Source organism: Pseudophryne corroboree, chromosome 3 (genome assembly GCF_028390025.1).
Source record: "Pseudophryne corroboree isolate aPseCor3 chromosome 3, aPseCor3.hap2, whole genome shotgun sequence".
Taxonomy (NCBI): domain Eukaryota; kingdom Metazoa; phylum Chordata; class Amphibia; order Anura; family Myobatrachidae; genus Pseudophryne; species Pseudophryne corroboree.
In genome coordinates this window covers 562,204,520-562,232,216 of record NC_086446.1, presented here as the reverse complement: position 1 = coordinate 562,232,216, position 27,697 = coordinate 562,204,520, and the positions used below count along the sequence as shown (strand labels likewise).

Below are 27,697 nucleotides of genomic sequence, written 5' to 3'. Positions count from 1 at the left end.
TCGGCAGCCCGTCCATAATTGTATATACCACCTAACCGTGGTTTTTTTTTCTTTCTTTATACATACATACTAGTTACGAGTATACTATCTCTTTATCAACCAGTCTATATTAGCAGCAGACACAGTACAGTGCGGTAGTTCACGGCTGTGGCTACCTCTGTGTCGGCACTCGGCAGCCCGTCCATAATTGTATATACCACCTAACCGTGGTTTTTTTTTACTTTCTTTATACATACATACTAGTTACGAGTATACTATCTCTTTATCAACCAGTCTATATTAGCAGCAGACACAGTACAGTGCGGTAGTTCACGGCTGTGGCTACCTCTGTGTCGGCACTCGGCAGCCCGTCCATAATTGTATATACCACCTAACCGTGGTTTTTTTTTCTTTCTTTATACATACATACTAGTTACGAGTATACTATCTCTTTATCAACCAGTCTATATATTAGCAGCAGACACAGTACAGTGCGGTAGTTCACGGCTGTGGCTACCTCTGTGTCGGCACTCGGCAGCCCGTCCATAATTGTATATACCACCTAACCGTGGTTTTTTTTTCTTTCTTTATACATACATACTAGTTACGAGTATACTATCTCTTTATCAACCAGTCTATATTAGCAGCAGACACAGTACAGTGCGGTAGTTCACGGCTGTGGCTACCTCTGTGTCGGCACTCGGCAGCCCGTCCATAATTGTATATACCACCTAACCGTGGTTTTTTTTTCTTTCTTTATACATACATACTAGTTACGAGTATACTATCTCTTTATCAACCAGTCTATATTAGCAGCAGACACAGTACAGTGCGGTAGTTCACGGCTGTGGCTACCTCTGTGTCGGCACTCGGCAGCCCGTCCATAATTGTATATACCACCTAACCGTGGTTTTTTTTTCTTTCTTTATACATACATACTAGTTACGAGTATACTATCTCTTTATCAACCAGTCTATATATTAGCAGCAGACACAGTACAGTGCGGTAGTTCACGGCTGTGGCTACCTCTGTGTCGGCACTCGGCAGCCCGTCCATAATTGTATATACCACCTAACCGTGGTTTTTTTTTCTTTCTTTATACATACATACTAGTTACGAGTATACTATCTCTTTATCAACCAGTCTATATTAGTAGCAGACACAGTACAGTGCGGTAGTTCACGGCTGTGGCTACCTCTGTGTCGGCACTCGGCAGCCCGTCCATAATTGTATATACCACCTAACCGTGGTTTTTTTCTCTTTCTTTATACATACATACTAGTTACGAGTATACTATCTCTTTATCAACCAGTCTATATATTAGCAGCAGACACAGTACAGTGCGGTAGTTCACGGCTGTGGCTACCTCTGTGTCGGCACTCGGCAGCCCGTCCATAATTGTATACTAGTATCCAATCCATCCATCTCCATTGTTTACCTGAGGTGCCTTTTAGTTGTGCCTATTAAAATATGGAGAACAAAAATGTTGAGGTTCCAAAATTAGGGAAAGATCAAGATCCACTTCCACCTCGTGCTGAAGCTGCTGCCACTAGTCATGGCCGAGACGATGAAATGCCAGCAACGTCGTCTGCCAAGGCCGATGCCCAATGTCATAGTACAGAGCATGTCAAATCCAAAACACCAAATATCAGTAAAAAAAGGACTCCAAAACCTAAAATAAAATTGTCGGAGGAGAAGCGTAAACTTGCCAATATGCCATTTACCACACGGAGTGGCAAGGAACGGCTGAGGCCCTGGCCTATGTTCATGGCTAGTGGTTCAGCTTCACATGAGGATGGAAGCACTCAGCCTCTCGCTAGAAAAATGAAAAGACTCAAGCTGGCAAAAGCAGCACAGCAAAGAACTGTGCATTCTTCGAAATCCCAAATCCACAAGGAGAGTCCAATTGTGTCGGTTGCGATGCCTGACCTTCCCAACACTGGACGTGAAGAGCATGCGCCTTCCACCATTTGCACGCCCCCTGCAAGTGCTGGAAGGAGCACCCGCAGTCCAGTTCCTGATAGTCAGATTGAAGATGTCAGTGTTGAAGTACACCAGGATGAGGAGGATATGGGTGTTGCTGGCGCTGGGGAGGAAATTGACCAGGAGGATTCTGATGGTGAGGTGGTTTGTTTAAGTCAGGCACCCGGGGAGACACCTGTTGTCCGTGGGAGGAATATGGCCGTTGACATGCCAGGTGAAAATACCAAAAAAATCAGCTCTTCGGTGTGGAGGTATTTCACCAGAAATGCGGACAACAGGTGTCAAGCCGTGTGTTCCCTTTGTCAAGCTGTAATAAGTAGGGGTAAGGACGTTAACCACCTCGGAACATCCTCCCTTATACGTCACCTGCAGCGCATTCATAATAAGTCAGTGACAACTTCAAAAACTTTGGGTGACAGCGGAAGCAGTCCACTGACCAGTAAATCCCTTCCTCTTGTAACCAAGCTCACGCAAACCACCCCACCAACTCCCTCAGTGTCAATTTCCTCCTTCCCCAGGAATGCCAATAGTCCTGCAGGCCATGTCACTGGCAATTCTGACGAGTCCTCTCCTGCCTGGGATTCCTCCGATGCATCCTTGCGTGTAACGCCTACTGCTGCTGGCGCTGCTGTTGTTGCCGCTGGGAGTCGATGGTCATCCCAGAGGGGAAGTCGTAAGCCCACTTGTACTACTTCCAGTAAGCAATTGACTGTTCAACAGTCCTTTGCGAGGAAGATGAAATATCACAGCAGTCATCCTACTGCAAAGCGGATAACTGAGTCCTTGACAACTATGTTGGTGTTAGACGTGCGTCCGGTATCCGCCGTTAGTTCACAGGGAACTAGACAATTTATTGAGGCAGTGTGCCCCCGTTACCAAATACCATCTAGGTTCCACTTCTCTAGGCAGGCGATACCGAGAATGTACACGGACGTCAGAAAAAGACTCACCAGTGTCCTAAAAAATGCAGTTGTACCCAATGTCCACTTAACCACGGACATGTGGACAAGTGGAGCAGGGCAGGGTCAGGACTATATGACTGTGACAGCCCACTGGGTAGATGTATGGACTCCCGCCGCAAGAACAGCAGCGGCGGCACCAGTAGCAGCATCTCGCAAACGCCAACTCTTTCCTAGGCAGGCTACGCTTTGTATCACCGCTTTCCAGAATACGCACACAGCTGAAAACCTCTTACGGCAACTGAGGAAGATCATCGCGGAATGGCTTACCCCAATTGGACTCTCCTGTGGATTTGTGGCATCGGACAACGCCAGCAATATTGTGTGTGCATTAAATATGGGCAAATTCCAGCACGTCCCATGTTTTGCACATACCTTGAATTTGGTGGTGCAGAATTTTTTAAAAAACGACAGGGGCGTGCAAGAGATGCTGTCGGTGGCCAGAAAAATTGCGGGACACTTTCGGCGTACAGGCACCACGTACAGAAGACTGGAGCACCACCAAAAACTACTGAACCTGCCCTGCCATCATCTGAAGCAAGAAGTGGTAACGAGGTGGAATTCAACCCTCTATATGCTTCAGAGGTTGGAGGAGCAGCAAAAGGCCATTCAAGCCTATACAATTGAGCACGATATAGTAGGTGGAATGCACCTGTCTCAAGTGCAGTGGAGAATGATTTCAACGTTGTGCAAGGTTCTGATGCCCTTTGAACTTGCCACACGTGAAGTCAGTTCAGACACTGCCAGCCTGAGTCAGGTCATTCCCCTCATCAGGCTTTTGCAGAAGAAGCTGGAGGCATTGAAGAAGGAGCTAAAAGGGAGCGATTCCGCTAGTCATGTGGGACTTGTGGATGCAGCCCTTAATTCGCTTAACAAGGATTCACGGGTGGTCAATCTGTTGAAATCAGAGCACTACATTTTGGCCACCGTGCTCGATCCTAGATTTAAAGCCTACCTTGGATCTCTCTTTCCGGCAGACACAGGTCTGCTGGGGTTGAAAGACCTGCTGGTGACAAAATTGTCAAGTCAAGCGGAACGCGACCTGTCAACATCTCCTCCTTCACATTCTCCCGCAACTGGGGGTGCGAGGAAAAGGCTCAGAATTCCGAGCCCACCCGCTGGCGGTGATGCAGGGCAGTCTGGAGCGACTGCTGATGCTGACATCTGGTCCGGACTGAAGGACCTGACAACGATTACGGACATGTCGTCTACTGTCACTGCATATGATTCTCTCAACATTGATAGAATGGTGGAGGATTATATGAGTGACCGCATCCAAGTAGGCACGTCACACAGTCCGTACTTATACTGGCAGGAAAAAGAGGCAATTTGGAGGCCCTTGCACAAACTGGCTTTATTCTACCTAAGTTGCCCTCCCACAAGTGTGTACTCCGAAAGAGTGTTTAGTGCCGCCGCTCACCTTGTCAGCAATCGGCGTACGAGGTTACATCCAGTAAATGTGGAGAAGATGATGTTCATTAAAATGAATTATAATCAATTCCTCCGCGGAGACATTGACCAGCAGCAATTGCCTCCACAAAGTACACAGGGAGCTGAGATGGTGGATTCCAGTGGGGACGAATTGATAATCTGTGAGGAGGGGGATGTACACGGTGATATATCGGAGGGTGAAGATGAGGTGGACATCTTGCCTCTGTAGAGCCAGTTTGTGCAAGGAGAGATTAATTGCTTCTTTTTTGGGGGGGGTCCAAACCAACCCGTCATATCAGTCACAGTCGTGTGGCAGACCCTGTCACTGAAATGATGGGTTGGTTAAAGTGTGCATGTCCTGTTTTGTTTATACAACATAAGGGTGGGTGGGAGGGCCCAAGGACAATTCCATCTTGCACCTCTTTTTTCTTTTCTTTTTCTTTGCATCATGTGCTGATTGGGGAGGGTTTTTTGGAAGGGACATCCTGCGTGACACTGCAGTGCCACTCCTAGATGGGCCCGGTGTTTGTGTCGGCCACTAGGGTCGCTAATCTTACTCACACAGTCAGCTACCTCATTGCGCCTCTTTTTTTCTTTGCGTCATGTGCTGTTTGGGGAGGGTTTTTTGGAAGGGACATCCTGCGTGACACTGCAGTGCCACTCCTAGATGGGCCCGGTGTTTGTGTCGGCCACTAGGGTCGCTAATCTTACTCACACAGCTACCTCATTGCGCCTCTTTTTTTCTTTGCGTCATGTGCTGTTTGGGGAGGGTTTTTTGGAAGGGACATACTGCGTGACACTGCAGTGCCACTCCTAGATGGGCCCGGTGTTTGTGTCGGCCACTAGGGTCGCTTATCTTACTCACACAGCGACCTCGGTGCAAATTTTAGGACTAAAAATAATATTGTGAGGTGTGAGGTATTCAGAATAGACTGAAAATGAGTGGAAATTATGGTTTTTGAGGTTAATAATACTTTGGGATCAAAATGACCCCCAAATTCTATGATTTAAGCTGTTTTTTAGTGTTTTTTGAAAAAAAACACCCGAATCCAAAACACACCCGAATCCGACAAAAAAAATTCGGTGAGGTTTTGCCAAAACGCGTTCGAACCCAAAACACGGCCGCGGAACCGAACCCAAAACCAAAACACAAAACCCGAAAAATTTCAGGCGCTCATCTCTAATATTAATAATGTCTCCTCTTCGACGTCACTTTTCTAGATGCCTTGTGGTGCTATAAAAATAAAGGATAATAATAATAATAATAATAACAAGCAGGCCACACCAACCCCTTGGAGCACGAATACATAGATGTGAGCAGAAGAATCCTAACTTCAGTTTTACTGCACAGAGCGGTTTGGGGGACAAGAATCATTGTGGGCATATTGGGGCTGATAATGCAGCAAGACTAATTTGGTGGGAGAATAGAACCTGTGGCGAGCTAAGCTCAGAGTGGCGAGTAGCAGCGAGCCCACAAGAGGCTTTGTTGTGCTCACTGCCCTACCGGCATTCTGGTTACGGGATGCTGATGTCGGGATACTAACATTCGGCATCCCGTGCGCCAGCATCCCATACTGATCCCAGTAAATGTACTAAGAATAGTGTTTGGTCGAGATTAAACATGATCTGCATTGCTCAAACATGCTCTTTTTTTTTTTTAATTCAAACTAAACACTCCAATGTATCAGTGGCAGAGGAAAGGCAGGGACAGAGTACTGTGGAGGAGGTGGCTGCTGATGAGCCCCTACTGACTTCAGATGAGGACAGTGATGACATGGCTACCCAGAGGGGAAAGACTGAGAACATGGTCCTGGTGCATGAGGTATTGAAGGTGCGCCAGTTGTTTTTTGGGCATAAGGCTGCCAGCGCATTTGAAGGAAGCACATCTCACACAAATATCCTCATCACAACACCACCCAGATGAATAGATGGGTCGCAAGTACCCCAGGGTGGGACACCTAGGGGAAGGCTGTGAAGAGTTGTAAACATTTACATACTTGTTTTGTTGTGTCCCTTTTGATGGGACAAATGTTCAGGAAAATTTTCATTTTTGTGAACATAACTACTTTGCTATTTGCAAAATATATTTTTGTATTGTTTGTACAAACAAAAATGTGTTTATTTTTTTTACTAAACATTTAAATTAAAAAACTTTATTGTGTGTAAATGTTGTTTGAAACAATTGTGTCTATACATCATAACAAGGTTATATGCCTGGCATTTACTTAAAACACATGAAAACTCACTAAAGAGAAGGTAGTCTATTTGGGGCGAGTCTGCTCCGTTTTCAGGCGTGTTTGCAAACACGATTCTGGGTACATTTGCATGTTGTATTGTTTTCTGTTGAAAGCACTTTCAAGTTGGTTCAATGGTGTATTTAGTTGTATTTGTGTTTTCAAATGTGTTTTTAATGAAGAAAATAACGTTTGTTCACTCGTGTTTAGCATTAGTACATCTCCGTGTTTTGAAACTTGGTCAAATCCACCCAAAAATGCATTCTTGACCAAAAACAATCCTTAGTACATATACCCCTAGGTACATGCCCACCTGGAGAAAGAGAGAGCGCAAAAGACCAGGTGATCAAGAAAGTGACTGAGTTTCAGCTCTGCAACAGAAATTCCAAAATGAGATGACCTGGCAACAATCCTTTTACCAAAACTGTTTTTTTTAACCTTTCCTGAGCAACAACCCTTTAACACCTAAACCCACAGAACCTGGGACAAGGGGAGGATGGACTGAACTTATCTCAGGAAGCCCAGGTCCAGCAGAAGCTTCCAGTGAGAAACTATCAACACTATCAGTGTCGGACTGGGGCATGAAGGGCCCACCGGGGGGGGTGCAGTAATAGGGGCCCATACTTAGGGGTGTGGCCAGCCTAAAAAAGGGGTGTGGCCAGCCTCCACAGAGGCTTGAAATACACAATAGTCTAGTGCAGTGTAATGTAACATATCTACCATGTATAATACAAGTGCACAGTCTGGAACCTGATCCCTAGAGGAAGGAGTGGGCCCTCAGGCAGTGGGACCTACCGGTGGTTTCCCTGGTACCCCTGTGGGCCAGTCCGACCCTGAACACTATGCCATGGAATGGCACTGTAAAAGGGGCTACAGTTATCACCATTCAGTGCATGAACAAATGCCTCAATCATAAGGTTTTAATATAGAAAACTATTTTCAGTATATATGTTGCACACGGATAGAAAATTCAGTCAGTTTCTCCTAGGCACACTCTTTATTAACTGAAACTGCACCAGGTGTATTTAATACAGTAACTATGTACAGTGATAGAACAGATGTGCGGCTTTTTGTGAATGAGCACTAGTACCAAGGTTGCTGAATAGTAACACACTGTGACAGGTGTAATATAAACCATAAGTTCAGTAAGTTTTAAGTTCACCTTTTGCCCTTCATTTGCATAGTCAGGAAAATACACAAAACCTCATTTTTGATCTTAAAAGCAACAGGCACATGGTTCAACTGAAGATTTCATATAATGTAAATATGTTCGGTTCAAAAATGGACCTTGAGGGGGCAAAAAAAGATACCCACACTGAGCAAATAATGAACAAAGAAAAGAAGCATAAACTAATATCTGGGAACACTGTTACTATACCTTTGTATTTGGTCACAACAGCTGAGTTGACACTCAGAGGCTCCTGGAAGGTGACAGTGAGTGATGTACTGCTTGTTATCATCAGACAGACATTGGTCGGCACCTCAGGGACTCCTGGAAAAAAGACAAGAGGCTACAGAACTCAGTTTCATAAATCTTAACCAAACAGGAGGAGTTGAATAACAGGCACACGTCTTTTTTGCCTTTCAGTCTCTCAAAGTTGCAACAAATGATTGATAGGGTGAGCCGTTAATACTTGGCAAATAAAGGTTTAAAGCTTATATTAACTAAGAAGTTTCTATGTCACAGGACACCTCTTAGTAAATAGTAGGCATTGATTTCAAGATTTCATGCAAGGCCTAGCCAGCCTGGAATCATTGTCTAGCTACTATATACATAACTATGTCATATAGAGTAACCCTCTCAGCTATCATGTTGCTAGGACCTAAGCGCAATGATTTATGTAGTGTATACGTATGGTACTGTAAATAACTTTCTGGCAATATTTCTCTTTAAAAAGACTCTAAAACTTTATAAAACAAAAAAAAACTACATAACATTGAGTTTAAAGGAAACTAAATGGGCTTTTTTTTGCATTCACTAACAGGAAACATAAGGAAATAGAGCAGGCAGTGCCCAAAATCTGCTGTCTTATCACTAGCACTCCATATCAAACTGTTAGAATGCGGTGGGCTATATGTAAGGAGATGCTTCTTACAAACAGAGAGTCCTGGCAGGTTTCCTGTCAACTGTCATACTCTTAATGAGTATGCAGCTGTCACCTGTACACCAATACTATTCTCACACTCCGGTGTAATCAGTCTCTCATTGGGTCACATTGGGTTAAATAGGCAATGACAACTTGAGCTTCAGTTGTTCTTACCTGCTCTAAGATAAGGTCATATTATTCAATTTTGTTGGTTCGGAACAGTGATTATTTTAAGCTACAATTGTTTGCTGCCTGCCCTGACCTCAGATCTGTATTTTTGCATTTTTCTTTTTTGTACCTTGCTACTGATTGTTCCTTACCAATTTCACCTTTTATTATGTAATGCATATAGCACTCTCTAGAATTATTGTATAGAGTCTTAATGTATTCATCTGATTATTGTGTGTGAGCTTTACTGTCAGTTCCACTTGGTAATTCATCACTGGGATTGTTAACACTTTTACCCACCATTCTAAATTTTACCTGAATTATAGTAGCATTTGTTTAAAGGTACATTTCCATTAGATGTCCTACTAAACCACTCTGAAAAGATAACAAAACCTTGGATAAATCTTTATTACCACCAGGATGTTGAAGTCTTTGTGGCATCTAAGTCCTGGCAGCATATAAAGCTTTATGGGAAAGGCGGCTCTTGTAGGTGAAGCCAAGATTCTGGTTCTAAGAATTTATCAAGCATTATTGTATGAATCATAACAGATAGGTAACATTAATTTTGGGACCAGATCCCTCTCCATATCTGTCTTAATGCTCAACTAGTGTGAATAATATTTATTTGAAGCATCATTGAAGCATCATTCTAACATTATCCCAGCAGGTAAGATTTCAAAGAACTGTCACGGACAGATGCTTTAAATGCTTGAGGTGAAGGGAAAACAACCCCCTCCTCCCCCGCCCCCCCCCTCAGCCCCATCACAAGCAGGGACATAGGTGGTCATTCCGAGTTGTTTGCTCGCTAGCAGTTTTTAGCAGCCGTGCAAACGCTATGCTGCCTCCCACTGAGAGTTTATTTTAGCTTAGCAGAAGTGCGAACGAAAGGTTCGCAGAACGGCTACAAAGGTTTTTTGTGCAGTTTCTGTGTAGCTCTAAACCTACTCAGCGCTTGCGATCACTTCAGACTGTTTAGTTCCTGTTTTGACGTCACGAACATGCCCTGCGTTCGCCCAGCCACGCCTGCATTTTTCCTGGCACGCCTGCGTTTTTTCGAACACTCCCTGAAAACGGTCAGATTACACCCAGAAATGCCCACTTCATGTCAATCACTCTGCGGCCAGCAGTACGACTGAAAAGCTTCGCTAGACCCTGTGTGAAACAATTTAGGCCCTTGTAATAGTACGACGCGCGTGCGCATTGCGCTACATACGCATGCACAGAAGTTCCGTTTTTTGCCTCATCACTGCACAGCGAACGAATGCAGCTAGCGATCAACTCGAATGACCACCATAGCGCGTGGATGTGTATGCAAAGTTGCATGCGCTCAAACCACTTGGTGAAGCAGGCATGTCTTCTACATGCTGGATAAAGGTCTCCACTGCAGCTTCTGGTAATTCAAAATGAATCCCATGCATCTTGCACTTAATTTGTGGGAAAACGAAGAAGGCCACAGGGGCCAGGTTTGAACTGTATGGTGGATGTCCAAGCTCCTAGATGTGTTCATTGGTCAGAAAATACACCACTTTCCTGGAATTGTGGGCAGGTGCAGTATCATGTTTGAGAACGAGTTTGTGGATGGTGACTGGAAATGGGTACCTGCACATTTAGTAGGCAACGGTTGGCATACCAGTACCCAGTGATAGTGCACTGTTGCACGAGTGGTACGGTAGCTACATGACCAGTCTTGGCCACAAAAACAGCCACTATCTGCTTGGCCACACTGCGCTCACATTGGAACTTCTGTGGCGATGCATATCCAACTGGGGTCCACTTGGCCAATTGTTGTTTGGTCTCCGGGTTGAAACTGTAGATCCAGAATTCATCACCACTGGTGATATTCCAGAGTTTGAGCTACCACCATTAAACCTGGCATGCATGTTGTGGCACGACCTCAGCCTCTTTCTGCTCTTGAGTCAACTGATGGGGCACCCAGCATACTGAAACCTTGCTCAGTTAAAGCTTTTTGTGGAGTATCAAGCGGATGGATCCCGATGACATGACTATCTCCTTCTCTAACTGGGCCATGGTCCCCCTGGCATCCACCTCAACTTGCCGTGCAAGCCACTTGCACGGCAGCAATGTGGCCCTCAGTAATGGTGGACACAGGTCAATCACAGGGCTCCTCATCTTTCAAGGACCATCTCCTGCACCAAAATTCTGCAAACCACTCAGACACAGTGGTTCAGGATTGTGCTTCCTCTCCAAAAGCAGCATGCAGTCAGTCAAAACTTTCCTGCTCTCACAGGCCACTCTTGTAGTTGAAGAAGTTGATGGCTCTCCAGTGGCCTCTGTTGAACTCCATAGCAAGTGAACATGCAGACTTCTTTTGTGTGCAGTGCTGCTTATATATGATTCTGTGCCTTGACATTTCACAAGAACTTTAGTCAGAGATTACAGTTCACAACCAGACAATCAGATTGTGTCTACTCTACCTATGCACTGCACATCAGGAAACGAATTGCACACTCTCATATCTCACTATCACATTTTAAATGTTCATTCAATAAGGGTAGCTTTGATTCCAGACAGATAGAGGACAAGCCTTTGCTATCTAAAAAGGTATTATTAGCATGTTAGTGTCAATTCAGGCCTAGGACTGCCTTTTGTTGACTGTCATGTCTGTACATCAAAAGTAATGGAATTCAAAGGAAAGGGACAATTTCCTGACAAGACAGTCTTTTGTCTGTGTTGGCATCTCAAGGGAAGCACACTACTGGGGTGGGGGTGTCCAGCCTAGACACAGGGTTGTGTCCAACCTAGACACAGGGCTGATGAAACCTTCTCAGCTTTCATGTGGTATGGGGAGTAAAATTAATATTTCTATATCTCTAAATCCATATAGGTTTCCCCAGTATATAGAAGTTGGACTGCATTTTTCCTATCTCTGAGAAGCATTGTTTCCAAGATACAAAACCTCTCCACTATCCCATGTCACAAACACATAATATTTATATTCATATTGTTGCGAAAATAGTAAAGGGTTAATTGCACACCCCAGATCTGAGATTATCATTTTACAGGGGAAGCTATGCCCAAATATGTGAATGTGAGTTATAAATCATAAGAGCCTGTCATGGGTGGATCTCAGGCTTACTTATCAAATCTGCCAGTCATCAGGGCCTTGGATGACATCACCCAGGGGTGAAACTCTGTTAATAAAAAGTATGACCACCCATTGTTCTGGGTTGAATTGAGGGATCCCTGCCGCATGGGAGTTTTAACCTGCAGACTCTACATTTCCTTATTGTCCCCTCCGGACAGAATTAGCTGCGTCTTAATTTATCCTACATATTTCTATTTTCAATTTGCTTACCTGTATACTTTGCAACCCTTTTATTTGTAACCATCTTTTAGTAGCATTAAGGTGCATACACACGTAGAGATTTTAACTATAAGAGTATTTGACTGAGCGTTTTCCCTTGAACTGGCTGTAGGAGATTTTGACTAACTTTTCCAGCGATTTTGACTAACTTTACCAGTGATTTTGGCTATGGGCGATTTTGGCTAACTCATTTAAGCAAGGGGATGATTTTTCTTTTCCAGCGACCTAGACAAAATTGACTTGCCTGCACAGTCTATTTTTAGCAGCGATAGCGACCTGGCGGGGACGCGCATCGCTATCGCTGGCTGTGTACACACAGAGCGATATGCACTAACTTTCTGAGCGATTTTGACTATATAGTCAAAATCTCTCAGCTATATCGCTCCGTGTGTATGGACCTTAACTTCTAAGATAAGTGTTTTGCTAAATAAAAAAAGAAAAACATAAGTAAATAAAAAAGCGTGTCTGTAAATAAAAATAAATAAGCCTTTTGGTAAATAAACCTTCATGTTTATTTAATCTGTCATATGCTCCTCGAGCTATACTATAAATTATTATTAATTACTGAAACAATAGGCACACAACTGCATGGCTGTCTGTGTTGCTGAGCCAGTGCATTTGGTGATATTAATAATACACTGTTATAAATAGCCAATGCGGTAATTGTTACCGGCAGTCGTGATTCCGGTGGTCAGAATCCCGCCGGAATCCCGACTGCTTAAAATGCTGACACACATGACCCCCAACATACAGGGTCTATTCCCAGTTGTGGGTGTCCAATAATCTGCCTTCTTCTCTGCCCCGTCCCACCTGTGATGCTGCCCTGCTCAGTGCTGTAAATACTGGGACGACAGGCCAAGCTACGCACGCTATATGTTAAATAGGTACTCTTTGCAGGGATAGGCTGACACTATTTCAAAGGACCCTAGGTCTCCTTGCTTAGCTTATCACTTTCCATCTTTGAGGTAAAAAGGTAAATATTTTTGCACAACACTTAAGGTCACTGGGAAAGCTGTTGGTGCCCTTTACACAGCAGATAACATACCACCCAACGGTCCTAATTTTCGTGGGACAGTCCCTTTTTGGGACTGTCCTGCTGTCCTACCTGTGGGTCGCAGTGTCTTACGGTGGGGTGGGTTGTTGGGAGGCTACCTGTCACTCATTGAGTGGCTGCTGTAGCGGTGAATAGATGCTGTGCGCAAGCGCACAGTGTCTATTCATGGGAGGCAGAGAGGCTGGGGGCATGGCCAGCAGCTCACAGAGCTATAGTGATAAAAAAATGGGGCATGGCTCCCAGTCGCTGGCATTCCTGTGGAACCACGCCCCCTATACCTGAGGCCATGCCCCCTTATCAGGCCACGAATGTGCCTTCAGCGCACAGGAGAGCAACAGGGTCCCGACTTGTTTGGAGATATGAGATAAGCAGTTGATGACTATCAAGCTTTCCTTAATGCATTTAAGTCAAAATATCTATCTCGTCTTTCCTCCTATTGCCCTCTGAGAGGTTCGGCAATGTTTAGTTCAAGTGACAGTTAACATCTGATACCTGAGACACTATCCTCTCCTGACTGGAAATAGGTTGGTTAATTGGACATTAGTGTGCTCCCCACATTCTCACACCCACCCGCACTGCTCTCATGAGACCAGGACATTTATAATTTTCGCAAAATAATGTTAGTACAGTTTTCCTGCAAATGTGTTTTTCCTTCTTTTTCTTCTTACAGCGTACTTCCACCCCACTGTGTGCTATTCCTGTAATGTTTACCTCCATTGATTGCACACCCTGTCAGCAGCAACCAATGCAGTGCGCCCCACATGGCTGCCTCGGATGGTTCCTCCGTGGGCAGGGTGTGTTTCATTTGGATCTTTCCATGCCGGGTATAGCATACTCCTACACACGTGTCAGTTTGCCCATACATGCATTTGGCCCTTGTATGGCTCATCTCCCACTGTGTAACCTTTGTAGTGCACCCAACATGGCTGCCTTATCTGGTGCGCTTGTGGATGGGATGAAAAATACATGGACCTGATGGTTTTGTTGGAACCCTACTCTGAACTTTAGGACACTACAATCTCCCCACTTTGTGTTATCTCTTCTAGGGGTGGACTATTCCACCCTGGTTATTCCTACGCAGTGAACCCAAGATGGCTGCCACACCCGGAACCTTGTGAGGGTGGAATACACAACTCTTGGAGGTTATTACCCAAAATGCCTACACCATCCCTGCATTATGCTTTCTGTGTGCTCAAGGTTTTTTATTTTATGTCTGTGTGGTTTATCTTTTGATGTATTATTTAAATCATCTGTATTATGTGCATTGTTGGAGTTCAAGATGGTGCCACAGATGGCTGCCTCGGTGCTGCTCTGCCTAGCAGCCCTCGTTTTACTTTTTACATGTGTAATATGTCTAATATGTCAAGTCTATCGTACAGTTGTAATGTGCAGAATGAACTCATATGTGTAATGCTTGTAATGTATGCTACATTTCTACCCCTTCGTATGTATTCCCCCTTCATGTTGCTGCTTGGCAATGCATTGCACCATAAAAAATTCCTAGTGTACATGAGTACACCTGCCCAATAAAGCTGATTCTGATTCTGGCTGATTCTGATGTACTTACAGCATATCTGATATATATATATATATATATATATATATATATCTCAAATACCACTGACTCATCACAAAATCTCCTGAACCATAAGGCTGCACTTCCTAGCCAGTGGCAGTTTTAGAGCAGTCCATTGTTCAAATAGGTGAGCCACGCTCAGCGATGTTTGACAGTGTTTATGGGTGGCAGTTGATGTGGCTCCCCTATTTGAATAATTGAGTGCTCGGCAACTGCCACTGCAAGGAAGTCCAGGAACAGAGCATTGTGTCCTCCTCCTTGGCGAATTGGTATCGCAGGCACCATACATTCTTTATAGCCCCGGCTGGGTGGGCTGTCTTATCTCTCCTCTGTGACAGGGGAATTTTCTCACCCCTTTTAACCCCTTTGTGGGTGGAATTTTAAAAAAATCCCTTTTTAGTGAGTGCCTACGTCACAAAAGCAAGCTACTGTGCAAATTTCAATAGATTGTGGCATTTTGTAATATTAAACTCTATTTAATCAAGTTCTGTCTTTCTGTTCTTGAACTGTAGCTATCAATGACCAGAGATGCTTTGTTTTTCTAACACTGTATTTAAGGATTCTACATTAATAAAGGAACAGCTCATAAGAATGAAGAATTCTATGGATGGGAATTGCTTTTGTTTTTTTCATGGTGATGGTTGCTCAAGGGAGAGAGCAATTTGCCCGGGATAGCAGTCCGGAGAGAACAATTTGCCTGGGATAGCAGTCAGAGAAATATCATGTCTAGCCAAATTAGGAAGTGATTCCAGTTGGGGATCAGACAGAGAGTGACTGACGACTGTCACTCTTCAAATAAACCATAGTGGTTCAGAACTTTGGGAATAATTAGTGATGTAATTTTGGGGCGTTTTTGTAATTTTTAGATAGACCAGCTGGTTTTGCTTCAGTAACAATACTACATCCACGTGTGGCTCATGCCCAGGTGGGTCAGATTTGACAGGTATCATAATGACCTCAATGTACAGTAAGAATTCTGTTTTCATTTTGTTCATGGATAGACTCCTTAGTGATAATGATCAGCATCACTAGCTAGCCAGTCACTGTTGATAGGCTAATTGTGAATTGCCCACTTAAATCATATCTCATTAATATTTCCATTTGGACTATGCCAGGGAGTAGTCCATATTTCCATTTGACTTTTGGAAGGGAGAAGAAGTGATGTTTGGTTTTAATTAAATTAATTTTGTATATAATTCCATTTTACATGGTAAATAGTGCGTTCTCGTTTACTACTAAGACTGTCAGGGTACAGTAAATTGCTACAGTTTTTCTACAGTAACTTAGGACATAAGTATACACATTTGTATACTTAGAAAAATGTCAGTAATGTACTGCTGGGTGCAGCTTGAGATACATCTTTTTATCATGGGCAAAGCTTATTATTTTTAATCCTATTTTACTAATTTAGGATTCACATTGTTAATCCTAACTATTTTGTCAGCAACAATTAATGTAATTGCTGATAACTCGAAAAACTGAGTGGGTAAGGAGAAGGTGGAAAGTTTGACTGAGTTATCCTTAACAGAGATTGTATGTTTGGCCTTTCATCATTACTAGGCTGAATTTTATTACTGAAATGAATACATGTCTATAACTTATCTAATCAAAAAGTTCAATGTAATACAAGTATGTCCTGTTTAAACCAATAAAGCAATCTACTTTTACCAAAGCTGGAAACTACTGAGGACAGAACAATTTAATCGCCCCATTTAAGAGAAGAGAGGTGTGCTACCATGGTGTAACAGAGCAGTCAAGTCATCAAAAGGAGAAAAGGGAAGAAAAGAAAGTTTGTTCAAGCATAAGAGAAAGTGGACTAGCCGCTCATTTCATTGAATCACTGAGGAGCCTGTTCTGTCTTAAACGTCCCGAGTAACAGCCTGTTGGGGGAGAGCTGGAGACAGCATCTATCTAATGCCAGGGAGGACCACCCAGCGAGACAGGACACTGTGTGCTTTCTGAAGAGCTCCAATCATCCACCACTAATTAGTTGACTCTGAGACACTCTGCATTTAGGACAAATGGAACTTGCAATGCATACATAAAACTGAGATATATTTCAGAAAGTGGATGATCGCACTGGCTTTCCATGAACGCCAAAGTCTAAAAATGCTGCTAAACTTTGAAATACTGGCAGTGTGTGAAGGCTATGGATAAATTTGATCATGTATTAGAATTATCTTTAAAAAAATATATATATATAAAGGTTATGGTAGCCGGTTGTTGTTTTGAAGCAAAGTGCTAGGAAAAATTGTGCTGTAAGATAGCACTTGATCAACAAATGACATATTCCCTAAACCGCATATTTTTCAAATGATAAAACTATTCTGTAAAGAAAAAAGTTTAATAAGAAGCAAGGTGGCTAAAAGTGAAGCATACCATTTATGGGGAAGATTTATCAAAGCTTGGAGAGAGATTAAGTTGAGAGATGTAAAGTACCAACCAATCAGCTCCTAGCTGTCATTTACCAAACAATGGGGCAGGTGTATTAAGCCTGGAGAAGTGATAAAGCAGTGATAAGTGGAAGGTGATAACGCACCAGCCATTCAGCTCCAATGGGATCGGTATGAAATACCTCCAATCAAAATCCCGACAGTCGAAATCCCCACAGCAATTGAGCGACGGTCAAAATCCCAACAAGCTCAAAATCCCGACATGGACAAAATACTGACATTTAAAATACCGACAAGGTCAAAATACCAACATCTAAAATGCCGACAGGGCAAAATACGTTTTCATTGTTTTTTTATGTGTGTATGTCGACATAGGTCGACATGGACACCATATAAGTGTATCGTGTACCTTCGCATGGCTCGCTGCAGTATTTTGTCCATGTCGGGATTTTGACCTTGTCGGGATTTTGACCGTCGGTCAATTGCTGACGGGATTTCGACAGTCGGGATTTTGATTGGAGGTAAATTGACTGCATCCCGCTCCAATATGTAAATTGACAGGAGCTGTTCACTGCTTATCACTTCTCCAGGCTTAATACATCTGCCTCAAAGCTTGTAAAATTACAGAAGCTGATTGGTTGGTACTTTTCTGTGTTGTCCACTCTATGTCTCTTTAGTGTTGCCATAATAGGAGCAAATGTTGCTTGCCTCATAGGGAATAGAGTAATCAGAGGCGTAACAAGGGTAGGGCAAGTGGGGCATGTGCCCTGGGCGCCTTGGCAAGCCCAGGAGAGTGGGCGCCGCCGGTAGCCAGGGCATCATGCCCCACTCGCCCCCATCACGCCGAAATGTGAGGGGAGGAGAGCGCAGCGTCTCTCCCTCCCCTCACCGCCGCCAGAGCACTAGCAGCGCTGCGTGTGTCCGGTCTCCGGCATTAGCCAATCAGAGCTTGCGGACCGGCTCCTGATTGGCTGCCGGTCCGCGAGCTCTGATTGGCTGGCGAACCGGCGCCACACAGCCGCCGGAGACCGGGAGCGGTGAGGGGAAGGAGAGGCGCTGTGCTCTCCTCCCCTCACAGACACAACATGCGGCGAGTGACCGGGGGGGGGGGATGCACAGTGGGGCATGTATCTGGCACAGTGGGGCACAGTGGGGCATGTATCTGGCACAGTGGGGCATGTATCTGGCACAGTGGGGCACAGTGGGGCATGTATCTGGCACAGTGGGGCATGTATCTGGCACAGTGGGGCATGTATCTGGCACAGTGTGGCATGTATCTGGCACAGTGGGGCAATGTATCTGGCACTGTGGGGCAATGTAACTGGCACTGTGGGGCATGTATCTGGCACGGTGGGGCATGTATCTGGCACTGTGGGGCAATGTATCTGGCACAGTGGGGCATGTATCTGGCACTGTGGGGCAATGTATCTGGCACTGTGGTGCAATGTATCTGGCACTGTGGGACAATGTAACTGGCACTGTGGGGCAATGTAACTGGCACTGTGGGGCAATGTATCTGGCAATGTAACTGGCACTGTGGGGACATGTATTTGGCAATGTAACTGGCACTGTGGGGCAATGTATCTGGCACTGTGGGGCATGTATCTGGCACTGTGGGGCATGTATCTGGCACTGTGGTGCAATGTATCTGGCACTGTGGGACAATGTAACTGGCACTGTGGGGCAATGTAACTGGCACTGTGGGGCAATGTATCTGGCAATGTAACTGGCACTGTGGGGACATGTATTTGGCAATGTAACTGGCAATGTGGGGCAATGTATCTGGCACTGTGGGGCATGTATCTGGCACTGTGGGGCATGTATCTGGCACTGTGGGGCAATGTAACTGGCACTGTGGGCCATTTTCAGTGGCCACACCCCTTCTGGTGCGTGGCCACACCCCTTCTGGAGTGTGTCCACGCCCGTTTTTTCGGCGCGCGCGCATGCTTCTTTTGCTGTTTTTTTTTTGGGGGGGTGGTTTACGCCATTTTCCATATTGCCCTGGGCTCCAAAAACCCTAGCTACGCCTCTGAGAGTAATGCATGTACATTTATTGTTAGCAGAAAAACTGTTTTTACCAGTAAATTACTTACAACATGTACCCTTTAATAAAACATTTATTTTGTTTTTTATTTTTAAATCGTACTGTCAAAGATATTGGACAAAGAGGGTAATTCCAAGTTGATCGCAGCAGGATTTTTGATTGGGCAAAACCATGTGCACTGCAGGGGAGGCAGATATAACATGTGCAGAAAGAGTTAGATTTGGGTGGGTTATTTTATTTCTGTGCAGGGTAAATACTGGCTGCTTTAATTTTACGCTGCAATTTAGATTGCAGATTGAACTCACCACACCCAAATCTAACTCTCTTTGCACATGTTATATCTGCCTGCCCTGCAGTGCACATGGTTTTGCCCAATTGCTAACAAAAATCCTGCTGCGATCAACTTGGAATTACACCCCATGTGCACTGCAGGGGAGGCAGATATAACATGTGCAGAAAGAGTTAGATTTTAGTTTGTCTATCAGTGTCTAGGTCTTCAATTGTGTAAGGGTGGCACAGCACCATTCTTAATACAACTGATGCCCGGTCATGGTCATTCCAGAATATCCCACATAGAGTATATTTGATGGAGTTGAAGGGGTATATTTACTATAAGTCGATTTTGGTCGATGTTGATCAATTTTTGGTTGATGTTGGGTCAATTTTTTTTATTGATTTTGTGTTTCAGGGTCTAAATAACACATTTACTAACAAATCATTTTTGACAACCTTTTAAAAAAAAATATGTCAAAAATCATCTGATAGTGAATGTGGGATTTAGGGGTATATTTACTAAAAATAGATCTGGGTCAATTCTTTGTCGTTGGTTGATCGATGTTTGGTCGATTTTGTATTGCAGGGTCTAAATTCCACATTTCTTAACAGATGATTTTTGACAGTTTGTTTTTTAAACAATGTAAAAAATCATCTGTTTGTAAATGTGTTATTTAGACCCTTAAACACAAAATCAATAAAAAATTGTCTAAACATCGACCAAACATTGACCAAATAGCGACTGAATATACCCCCAAGTCTCCTGACTGAGAAAGCCAATACATCAATATTATACTGAATGAACCATAGACTGGCAACATGTGCTCTGGTAGTGTGTGTATAGTCATTCCGAAAGACTGCAATATACCTTTGTATCAATAAGTAGTAATTTTATATTGAACCTTTCACCATAGGAAACTCCTCTTTGAGTGGGAACAGCTTCTGTACTGTTCAATGTGTTGAAATATAGTGAAAAATACGGTGATCATCTGATCATATTACCTTCGTCTCTGCTCAGCAGTTAGTTGCCCTTACAACTGTACATTGCTGTGTGGTTTATGCAGTGCAACTACAACCCAACAATTCTATTCTGCTTAGAGCGTGATTTCCTCCACTGTCGCTCGGCAATACATGAGTATTTTTGAAGATATCTGGTGAATTTGATGTGCCAGGGTTGAGGTGTTAATCTGTGAGGGTGAATAGTGGTCGGTGGAGTGACACAGTCAAGAGCAGAAGTAAGGGAAGCATTGTACAGGGAAGTGGCTTGTTCAGGGCATGAGAGAATAGGAGAGAGAAGTTAGTCGAACAGGGAGGACAGGGATGTGGTGCCAATAGCCTCAATGTTACGTTTAGTGAGGTAGAGATTTATTTATTTATTTATTAACAGTTTCTTATATAGCGCAGCAAATTCCGTTGCGCTTTACAATTTGAAATAACAATAACAAACTGGGTGATAACAGTCATAGAGGTAGGAAGGCCCTGCTCGCAAGCTTACAATCTATAGGGAAATAGGCATATGTACACAAGGAAAGGTGCTATCTATTGCATAGAATGAACAGACATGTGAGGATATGTGTGGACTGTACAGAGTGGATGTAATTTGATAGGAAGGTTTATGAAAGTTATGTGGGCGGTTCAGGAATTTGATACGCTTGCCTAAAGAGGTGAGTTTTGAGGGAACGCTTGAAGGTTTGGAGACTAGAGGAGAGTCTTATTGTGCGTGGTAGGGCATTCCACAGAGTGGGTGCAGCCCGATGAAAGTCCTGCAGTCGTGAGTGGGAGCGAGTAATGAGTGTGGATGAGAGACGCAGGTCTTGTGAAGAGCGAAGAGGTCGGGTTGGGAGATATTTTGTGATAAGCGAAGTGATGTACGTTGGTGTAGTTTGGTTAATGGCCTTGTGTGTGAGTAAAAGTATTTTATATTGAGATGGGGAAGCAAAAAGAGATAAGTTAAAAGAGAGCAGGTGGTGGTCAGAGAGAGGAAAAGGGGAGTTGGAGAAATCTGAAATATCACAATGGTGAGCAAAAATCAGATCCAGTGAGCTCCCGTTCATATGGGAGGGTGAGGAGGTCCATTGGGAGAGACCAAATGAAGATGAAATGTCTGATTTGTGTTTGTAAGTAATTCAAAAAAGCACGCAACTGGGCAAAACCATGTTGCACTCAGTGTCGGACTGGGACATGAAGGGCCCACCGGGGAGATGCAGTTGTATGCTTAGGGGTGTGGCCAGCCACCACAGAGGTTTGGCTAACCATTAGAGATTGCATGGTCTGGGCTTCTTAATAAGTAAATGTAGTAAATACTACTAGTACATGCATGATAATGTACCAGGTTAATAACAGCAATGCAGTGTAGAAAATACACCATAGTCCTGTACGGTATAAGGTACTATATGTATAATGTATAACTCAAGTGCACAGTCTGTAATATGATACCTAGCGCAGGATGTGGGCCCAAAGGCAGTGGGGCCCACCGTGGAATTCCCCCCCTGTATCCCTGTGGGCCATTCCTGCTATGGTGGCACTACAGCTGGAGCAGAAGATATTTAGATTTGGGTGGGGTGTGTCCAGACTGAAATCTAAATTGCAGTGTACAGTAAAAATGAAGCTGTCTAACATTTGTGGGCTACATACAAAAGTAGACAGTATTTACCCTGCAGAGAAACAATATAAATGTATTTGCTCCCCTTGCATGGCAGCATGGTTTGTTCCAGACACAAAGTTACAGTAATTGCTTTTTTACTTTACTTACTTGCAAACATGAATCAGGCCTACAATGCACTAGAGATTCTGGCTGCAACTTTAACTGCACAGTATTTAATTTTAAAAATGTACAAAGTTGTAGATAAAGCACAAAGCAAAGTAGTTTTCTTTCAGTTGTTTTATTTACGCGAATAAGACTCACATTTTGGGGTCATTCCGACCCGTTCGCACGCAGCGGTTCTTCGCTGCGGTGTGAATGGGTCGGAAATGAGCATGCGCAGCGGACGCATTGCGCATGCGCGTGGTTCCTGGCAACGCCGCCGCCAGCGACAAATGTGATTGCAGCGGCGATCGCAAGAAGATGGACAGGTTGGAGGCGTTCCGGGGCGGATACTCACCGTTTCCAGCCGTTTTCGGGGAATGGTAAGAAAAACCCAGGCGTGTCCAGGCGAACGGAGGGGCGAATGTCTGACGTCAAAGCTGGGACCTGCATCGCTGGATCCGTCGCACAGGGTAAGTACAGTAGGTCTAGGGCTAGTCTTGTTTTGTGTGAAACTCTTTTAGCTAAGCAGGGCTGCACATGCGTTCGCAGCCCTGCTATGCTAAAATACACTCCCCCATAGGCGGAGATTAGTTGATCGCACCAGCAGCAAAAAGTTGAGCGAGCAAGATGCCCTGCATTGCCATGTCGCCCTGGACCTGATGCACTGTGAGGGGCTATGTGGCGCAACTAAAGCCATAGTGTATGAGAAGTTTACATCTACAGAACTGCAATAGCTTGATACCATGGGAGAACAGTATAGACCAATTTTTACTGCAAATCCTGGTCCTGGCCATATAGATACAAATACAAATGAATAGATTGCAAGCTTAATTTACAATGTTATACTGAAAGGATGGTCTCAGGAGCCCATTGCTTGAGAGATCACCCACTATATCAATATCTTAAGAGGTTTTTCAGGAAATCCTCTACTCAAATAAGTAATGTTGTACATTGGTAGAATAGTGTTCATGGACAGAAACCAGAAAACAGCATCCAGTGTCAGGGGTTATCCACTTGAGAGGTATGGATTTATGTACATAATTAGTAATGGAGAGTACAAGAGCTTTTTCGCTCTGCTAACAAAGGTGTTTTCAACAACACCTAGTAAACAAACCATTGGGGAATGGTGAGATGGATAACATAAATGAATAGCAAAAAGGTCAGACATGTGAGCAAAACTATTGGATGATACAGTATATCAAGTCATAAATGAATACAATTTATAGAAAGATTCTAAAAGACAGGTAATTTACTAATTTAGAAAAAGGATGTATGCTGGTGCCGGCTGTTAGTCCGATAAATAAAGGGAGGGTTATACAATTAGATAAAAACACAATTTATTAAACATTCAATAAAAAAGGAGAGGTGCCACACCTCTCTATAGGTATTAAATGAAAAGTTCAAAAAAAGAACACTTATATCTCACTCAGTAGTAAGCAATCCACAACTTCTGGCTAGGGCTCATTCCTCAGTATAGCAAAGGTATGTAAAATGCACTAATTTCACTAGTTGTAGAATACTAAAGAACACTGGAGTTACAGAGCAGTTAAATCTATATTGAAGATTATAGTACAGTATATAAAAAAAACTGGAATAACTAGTTGAGATAAACATAAAAATGTATCTAAAAATGAGTCAAAGTGTAATTTTCCTGGAAATCTTGGATCTCTCCTATTTTGAACTGCAAATAAACTGTTCCTTTCCATTCTCTCTACCATGTTACCAGTGGTACAAGTAGAAAAAAAAGTCTTGTAGTCTGTAGTGCATACTAGGAATATACTTTAGTACCATGGGGGTATATATCAGGTCCACTGGAGCCTGGCACTTTAAGAAAACATTAGTGTGTGCTGGCTCTTCCCCTCTATGTCCCTCCTAGCAGACTCAGTCTAGGAAAACTGTGCCCGAGGAGACGGACATACCATGAGAGAAGGAATATACAACAAGATAGCGGTAAGATAACGAACCAACACACAACAGTAACAAAAGATAGCAGCACTAAGCAGAACAGAGGATAGCCACGCTAACTATAACAAGGATAGCAACGCTAACCAAACATGGAACAGGGACAGCAACAGAAGACCCAACCAAGAACACTTACAACCAGGAAATCGGGAACACGAAGCACTGAGGCGGGCGCCCAGTATCCACTACAGACTACGAGAAAAGGAATTACAGGTAGGTATTAAATTCCTATTTTCTCTAACATCCTAGTGGATACTGAAAATGTACTTTAGTACCATGGGGAAGTCCCAAAGCTTCCAGAATGGGTGGGAGAGTGCTGAGACCCCTGAAAAACCACCTGACCAAACTGAAGGTCATCACTGGTCAAGGTGTCGAACCAATAGAACTTAACAAATGTGTTTGACCCTGACCAGGTAGCTGCACGGCACAACTGTAGGGCCAAGACACCCCGGGAAGCCGCTCAGGAAGAACCGACTGATCTTGTGGAGTGGGCCTGGACAGAACTCGGTAGCGACAATACTGCCGAAGAATAGGCATGATGAATGGGCAATCGAAGCCAATGAGCAATGGACTGCTTAGAGGTAGGCCATCCAATTTTGGTAGCATCATAAAGGACAAATAGCGAGTCAGACTTCCTATGATGGGCTGTCCTTCTGACGTAAATCCTCAAAGTCCTTACAACATCCAAGAACTTTGGAGCAACTGCCATATCTGACATTTTCGGAACCACAATCGGCTGATTTATGTGAGAGGCCGAAACCACCTTTGTCAAAAACTGCGGGCGAGTCCTGAGCTCCGACCTATCCTCATGAAATATCAAATACAGGCTCTTAAAAGATAAGGCCACCCGTCTAGCAGAAGCTAGAGCCAGCAACATGACAGTCGTCCAAGTAAGATATTTCAGGTCCACCCTGTGCAAGGGTTCAAACCAGTACGACTGGAGAAAGTTTAAGACCACATTGAGATCCCACGGAGCCATGGGAGGGACAAAGGGTGGTTGAATGTGGAGAACCCCCTTCAGAAATGTCTGTACTTCTGGAAGCACCGCCAGCTGTTTCTGGAAGAAGATGGAGAAAGCAGAAAGCTGAACTTTGATGGAGCCTAATCTTAGGCCCATATCCACACCTGCTTGCAGAAAGAGCAGAAAACGGACAAGCCGAAACTCCGCAGGAGAATATTTTCTACCCTCACATCAGGAAACATATTCTTCCAGATACGGTGGTAATGTTTAGATGTGACCACCTTACGGGCCTGGACCATAGTGGAGATAACCTTGGACGGAAGACCTTTCCCGCGTAGAATCTCTTTCTCAACTTCCAAGCTGTCAAACATAGGCCCTCATTCCGAGTTGATCGCTTGTTATCTACTTTTTGCAGCCGTGCAAACGCATAGTCGCCGCCCACGGGAGAGTGTATTTTTGCTTTGCAAGTGTGCGATCGCATGTGCAGCCAAGCGGTACGAAAAAGTTTTTTGCAGTTTCTGAGTAGGTCTGAACTTACTCAGCCCTTGTGATCACTTCAGCCTGTCCAGTCCCGGAATTGACGTCAGACACCTGCCCTGCAAACACTTGGACACGCCTGTGTTTTCCCTACCACTCCCAGAAAACGGTCAGTTGACACCCATAAATTCCGTCTTCCTGTTAATCTCCTTGCGATCGATTGTGCAAATGGATTCTTTGCTAGAAGCATTGCACAGCAACGATGCTGTTTGTACCCGTACGACGCGCGTGCGCATTGCAGTGCATACGCATGCGCAGTTTTGCCATTTTTTTAACTGATAGCTGCGCTGCGAAAATTGGCAGCGAGCGATCAACTCGTAATGACCCCCATAGCCTGCAGTAAGTATGCATAAATGAACGGCCCTTGTTCAAGAAGGTCCTTGAGAAGCGGCAGAGGCCCTCATTCCGAGTTGATCGCTCGCTAGTTGCTTTTGGCAGCAGTGCAAACGCTAAGCCTCCACCCTCTGGGAGTGTATCTTAGCTTAACATAAGTGCGAACGATAGGTTAGCAGTTCTGCTAATAAATATTTTCATGCAGTTTATGAGCAGCTCGAAACTTACTCCTACCTTGCGATCACTGCAGACTGTTTAGTTCCTGGTTTGACGTCACAAACACGGCCTGCGTTCGACCAGCCCTTCCCCCGCTTCTTCAGCCACTCCTGCATTTTTATCTGGCATGCCTGCATTTTTCAGCACACTCCCTGAAAACGGTCAGTTTCCGCCCAGAAACACCCACTTCCTGTCAATCACACAACGATCAGCAGTGCGACTGAAAAGCTTTGCTAGACCTCGTGTGAACTGCATAGTTTTGTGTAAATGTACTTCGCGCGTGCGTACTGTGGCCCGTACGCATGCGCAGAAATGCCACTTTTTCACCTATTCGCCGCGCTGCAACCGAAAGCAGCTAGCGATCAACTCGGAATGAGGGCCAGAGTTCCTCCAGGGACTTGGTCAGGAGGTCTGTATTACCAGGCCCGTTGAGGCAAATCCGGGGCAATCAGAATTGCCTGAACTCTTTCCCTTTTTAGCCTTTTTAGAAATCTGGGAATGAGGGGGATCGGAGGAAACAGGTACACGAACTGGTAAGACCACGGAGCCATCAGAGTGTCCACTGCTGCAGCCTTCGGATCCCTGTCCTGGAACAGTCACGACGGAGCTTCTTGTTGAGACAAGAAGCCATCAGGTCTATCTGCGGACAGCCCAACTGGTGAACCAGTTGTTGAAACACCTGAGGGTGAAGGCCCCATTCCCCCAGATGGAGGTCATGCCTGCTGAGGAAGTCTGCTTCCCAATTGTCCACGCCTGGAATGAATATTGCTGAGATGGCCCTTGAGTTGGCTTCGGCCCAGAGGAGTATCCGTGACACCTCTCACCTTGCGGTCCTGCTTTTTATTCCTCCCTGCTGGTTTATGTACACCACCATCGTGGCGTTGTCCGACTGTACCTGAATGGACCGATTTCAGAGAAGATAGGAGGCCTGCAGAAGAGCATTGTAAATTGCCCTGAGTTCCAGAACATTAATCGGGAGTGCAGATTCCTGACTCGACCACTTTCCCTGGAACTGAGCCGCCTGGGTCACGGCCCCCCAACCTCAGAGGCTGGAATCCATTGACAGTAGAGTCCAGGTCTGTGTACTGAAACTCCAACCCTCCACAAGGTGAGAGACTTATAGCCACCATAACAGGGAGATCCGTGCGTTTGGTGACATAGCTATAGGCTGGTGCATGTGCAGGTGAGACCCTGACCACTTGTCCAGCAGATCCAGCTGGAACAGGTGAGCATGGAACCTGCCATACTGGATTGCTTAGTAGGAGGCCACCATCTTGCCCAGTAGCTGAATGCAAAGATGAATCAAGATCTTGCGAGGTCTGAGCACTGAGCAGACCATAGCCTGGATTGTCAAAGCCTTGTCCATGGGGAAGAACACTTTCTGAGCTACCGTGTCCAGTATCATGCCCAGGAACTGGATTCTTTGTGATGGTTCC

The 27,697-nt window shown here is 44.5% G+C and overlaps 1 protein-coding gene across 5 annotated transcripts in view; it reads right to left on the bottom strand.

Annotated features, from left to right (window-relative positions):
• Positions 1-27,697, bottom strand: part of ANKFN1 (ankyrin repeat and fibronectin type III domain containing 1) — a 1,208,371-nt gene that overhangs the window by 778,943 nt on the left and 401,731 nt on the right. For all 5 annotated transcript variants that reach the window (XM_063961280.1, XM_063961279.1, XM_063961282.1 and 2 more), the window contains one exon: positions 7,965-8,078. In XM_063961280.1, the coding sequence (XP_063817350.1) occupies positions 7,965-8,078 (114 nt within the window). The remainder of the gene's footprint in view (positions 1-7,964; positions 8,079-27,697) is intronic.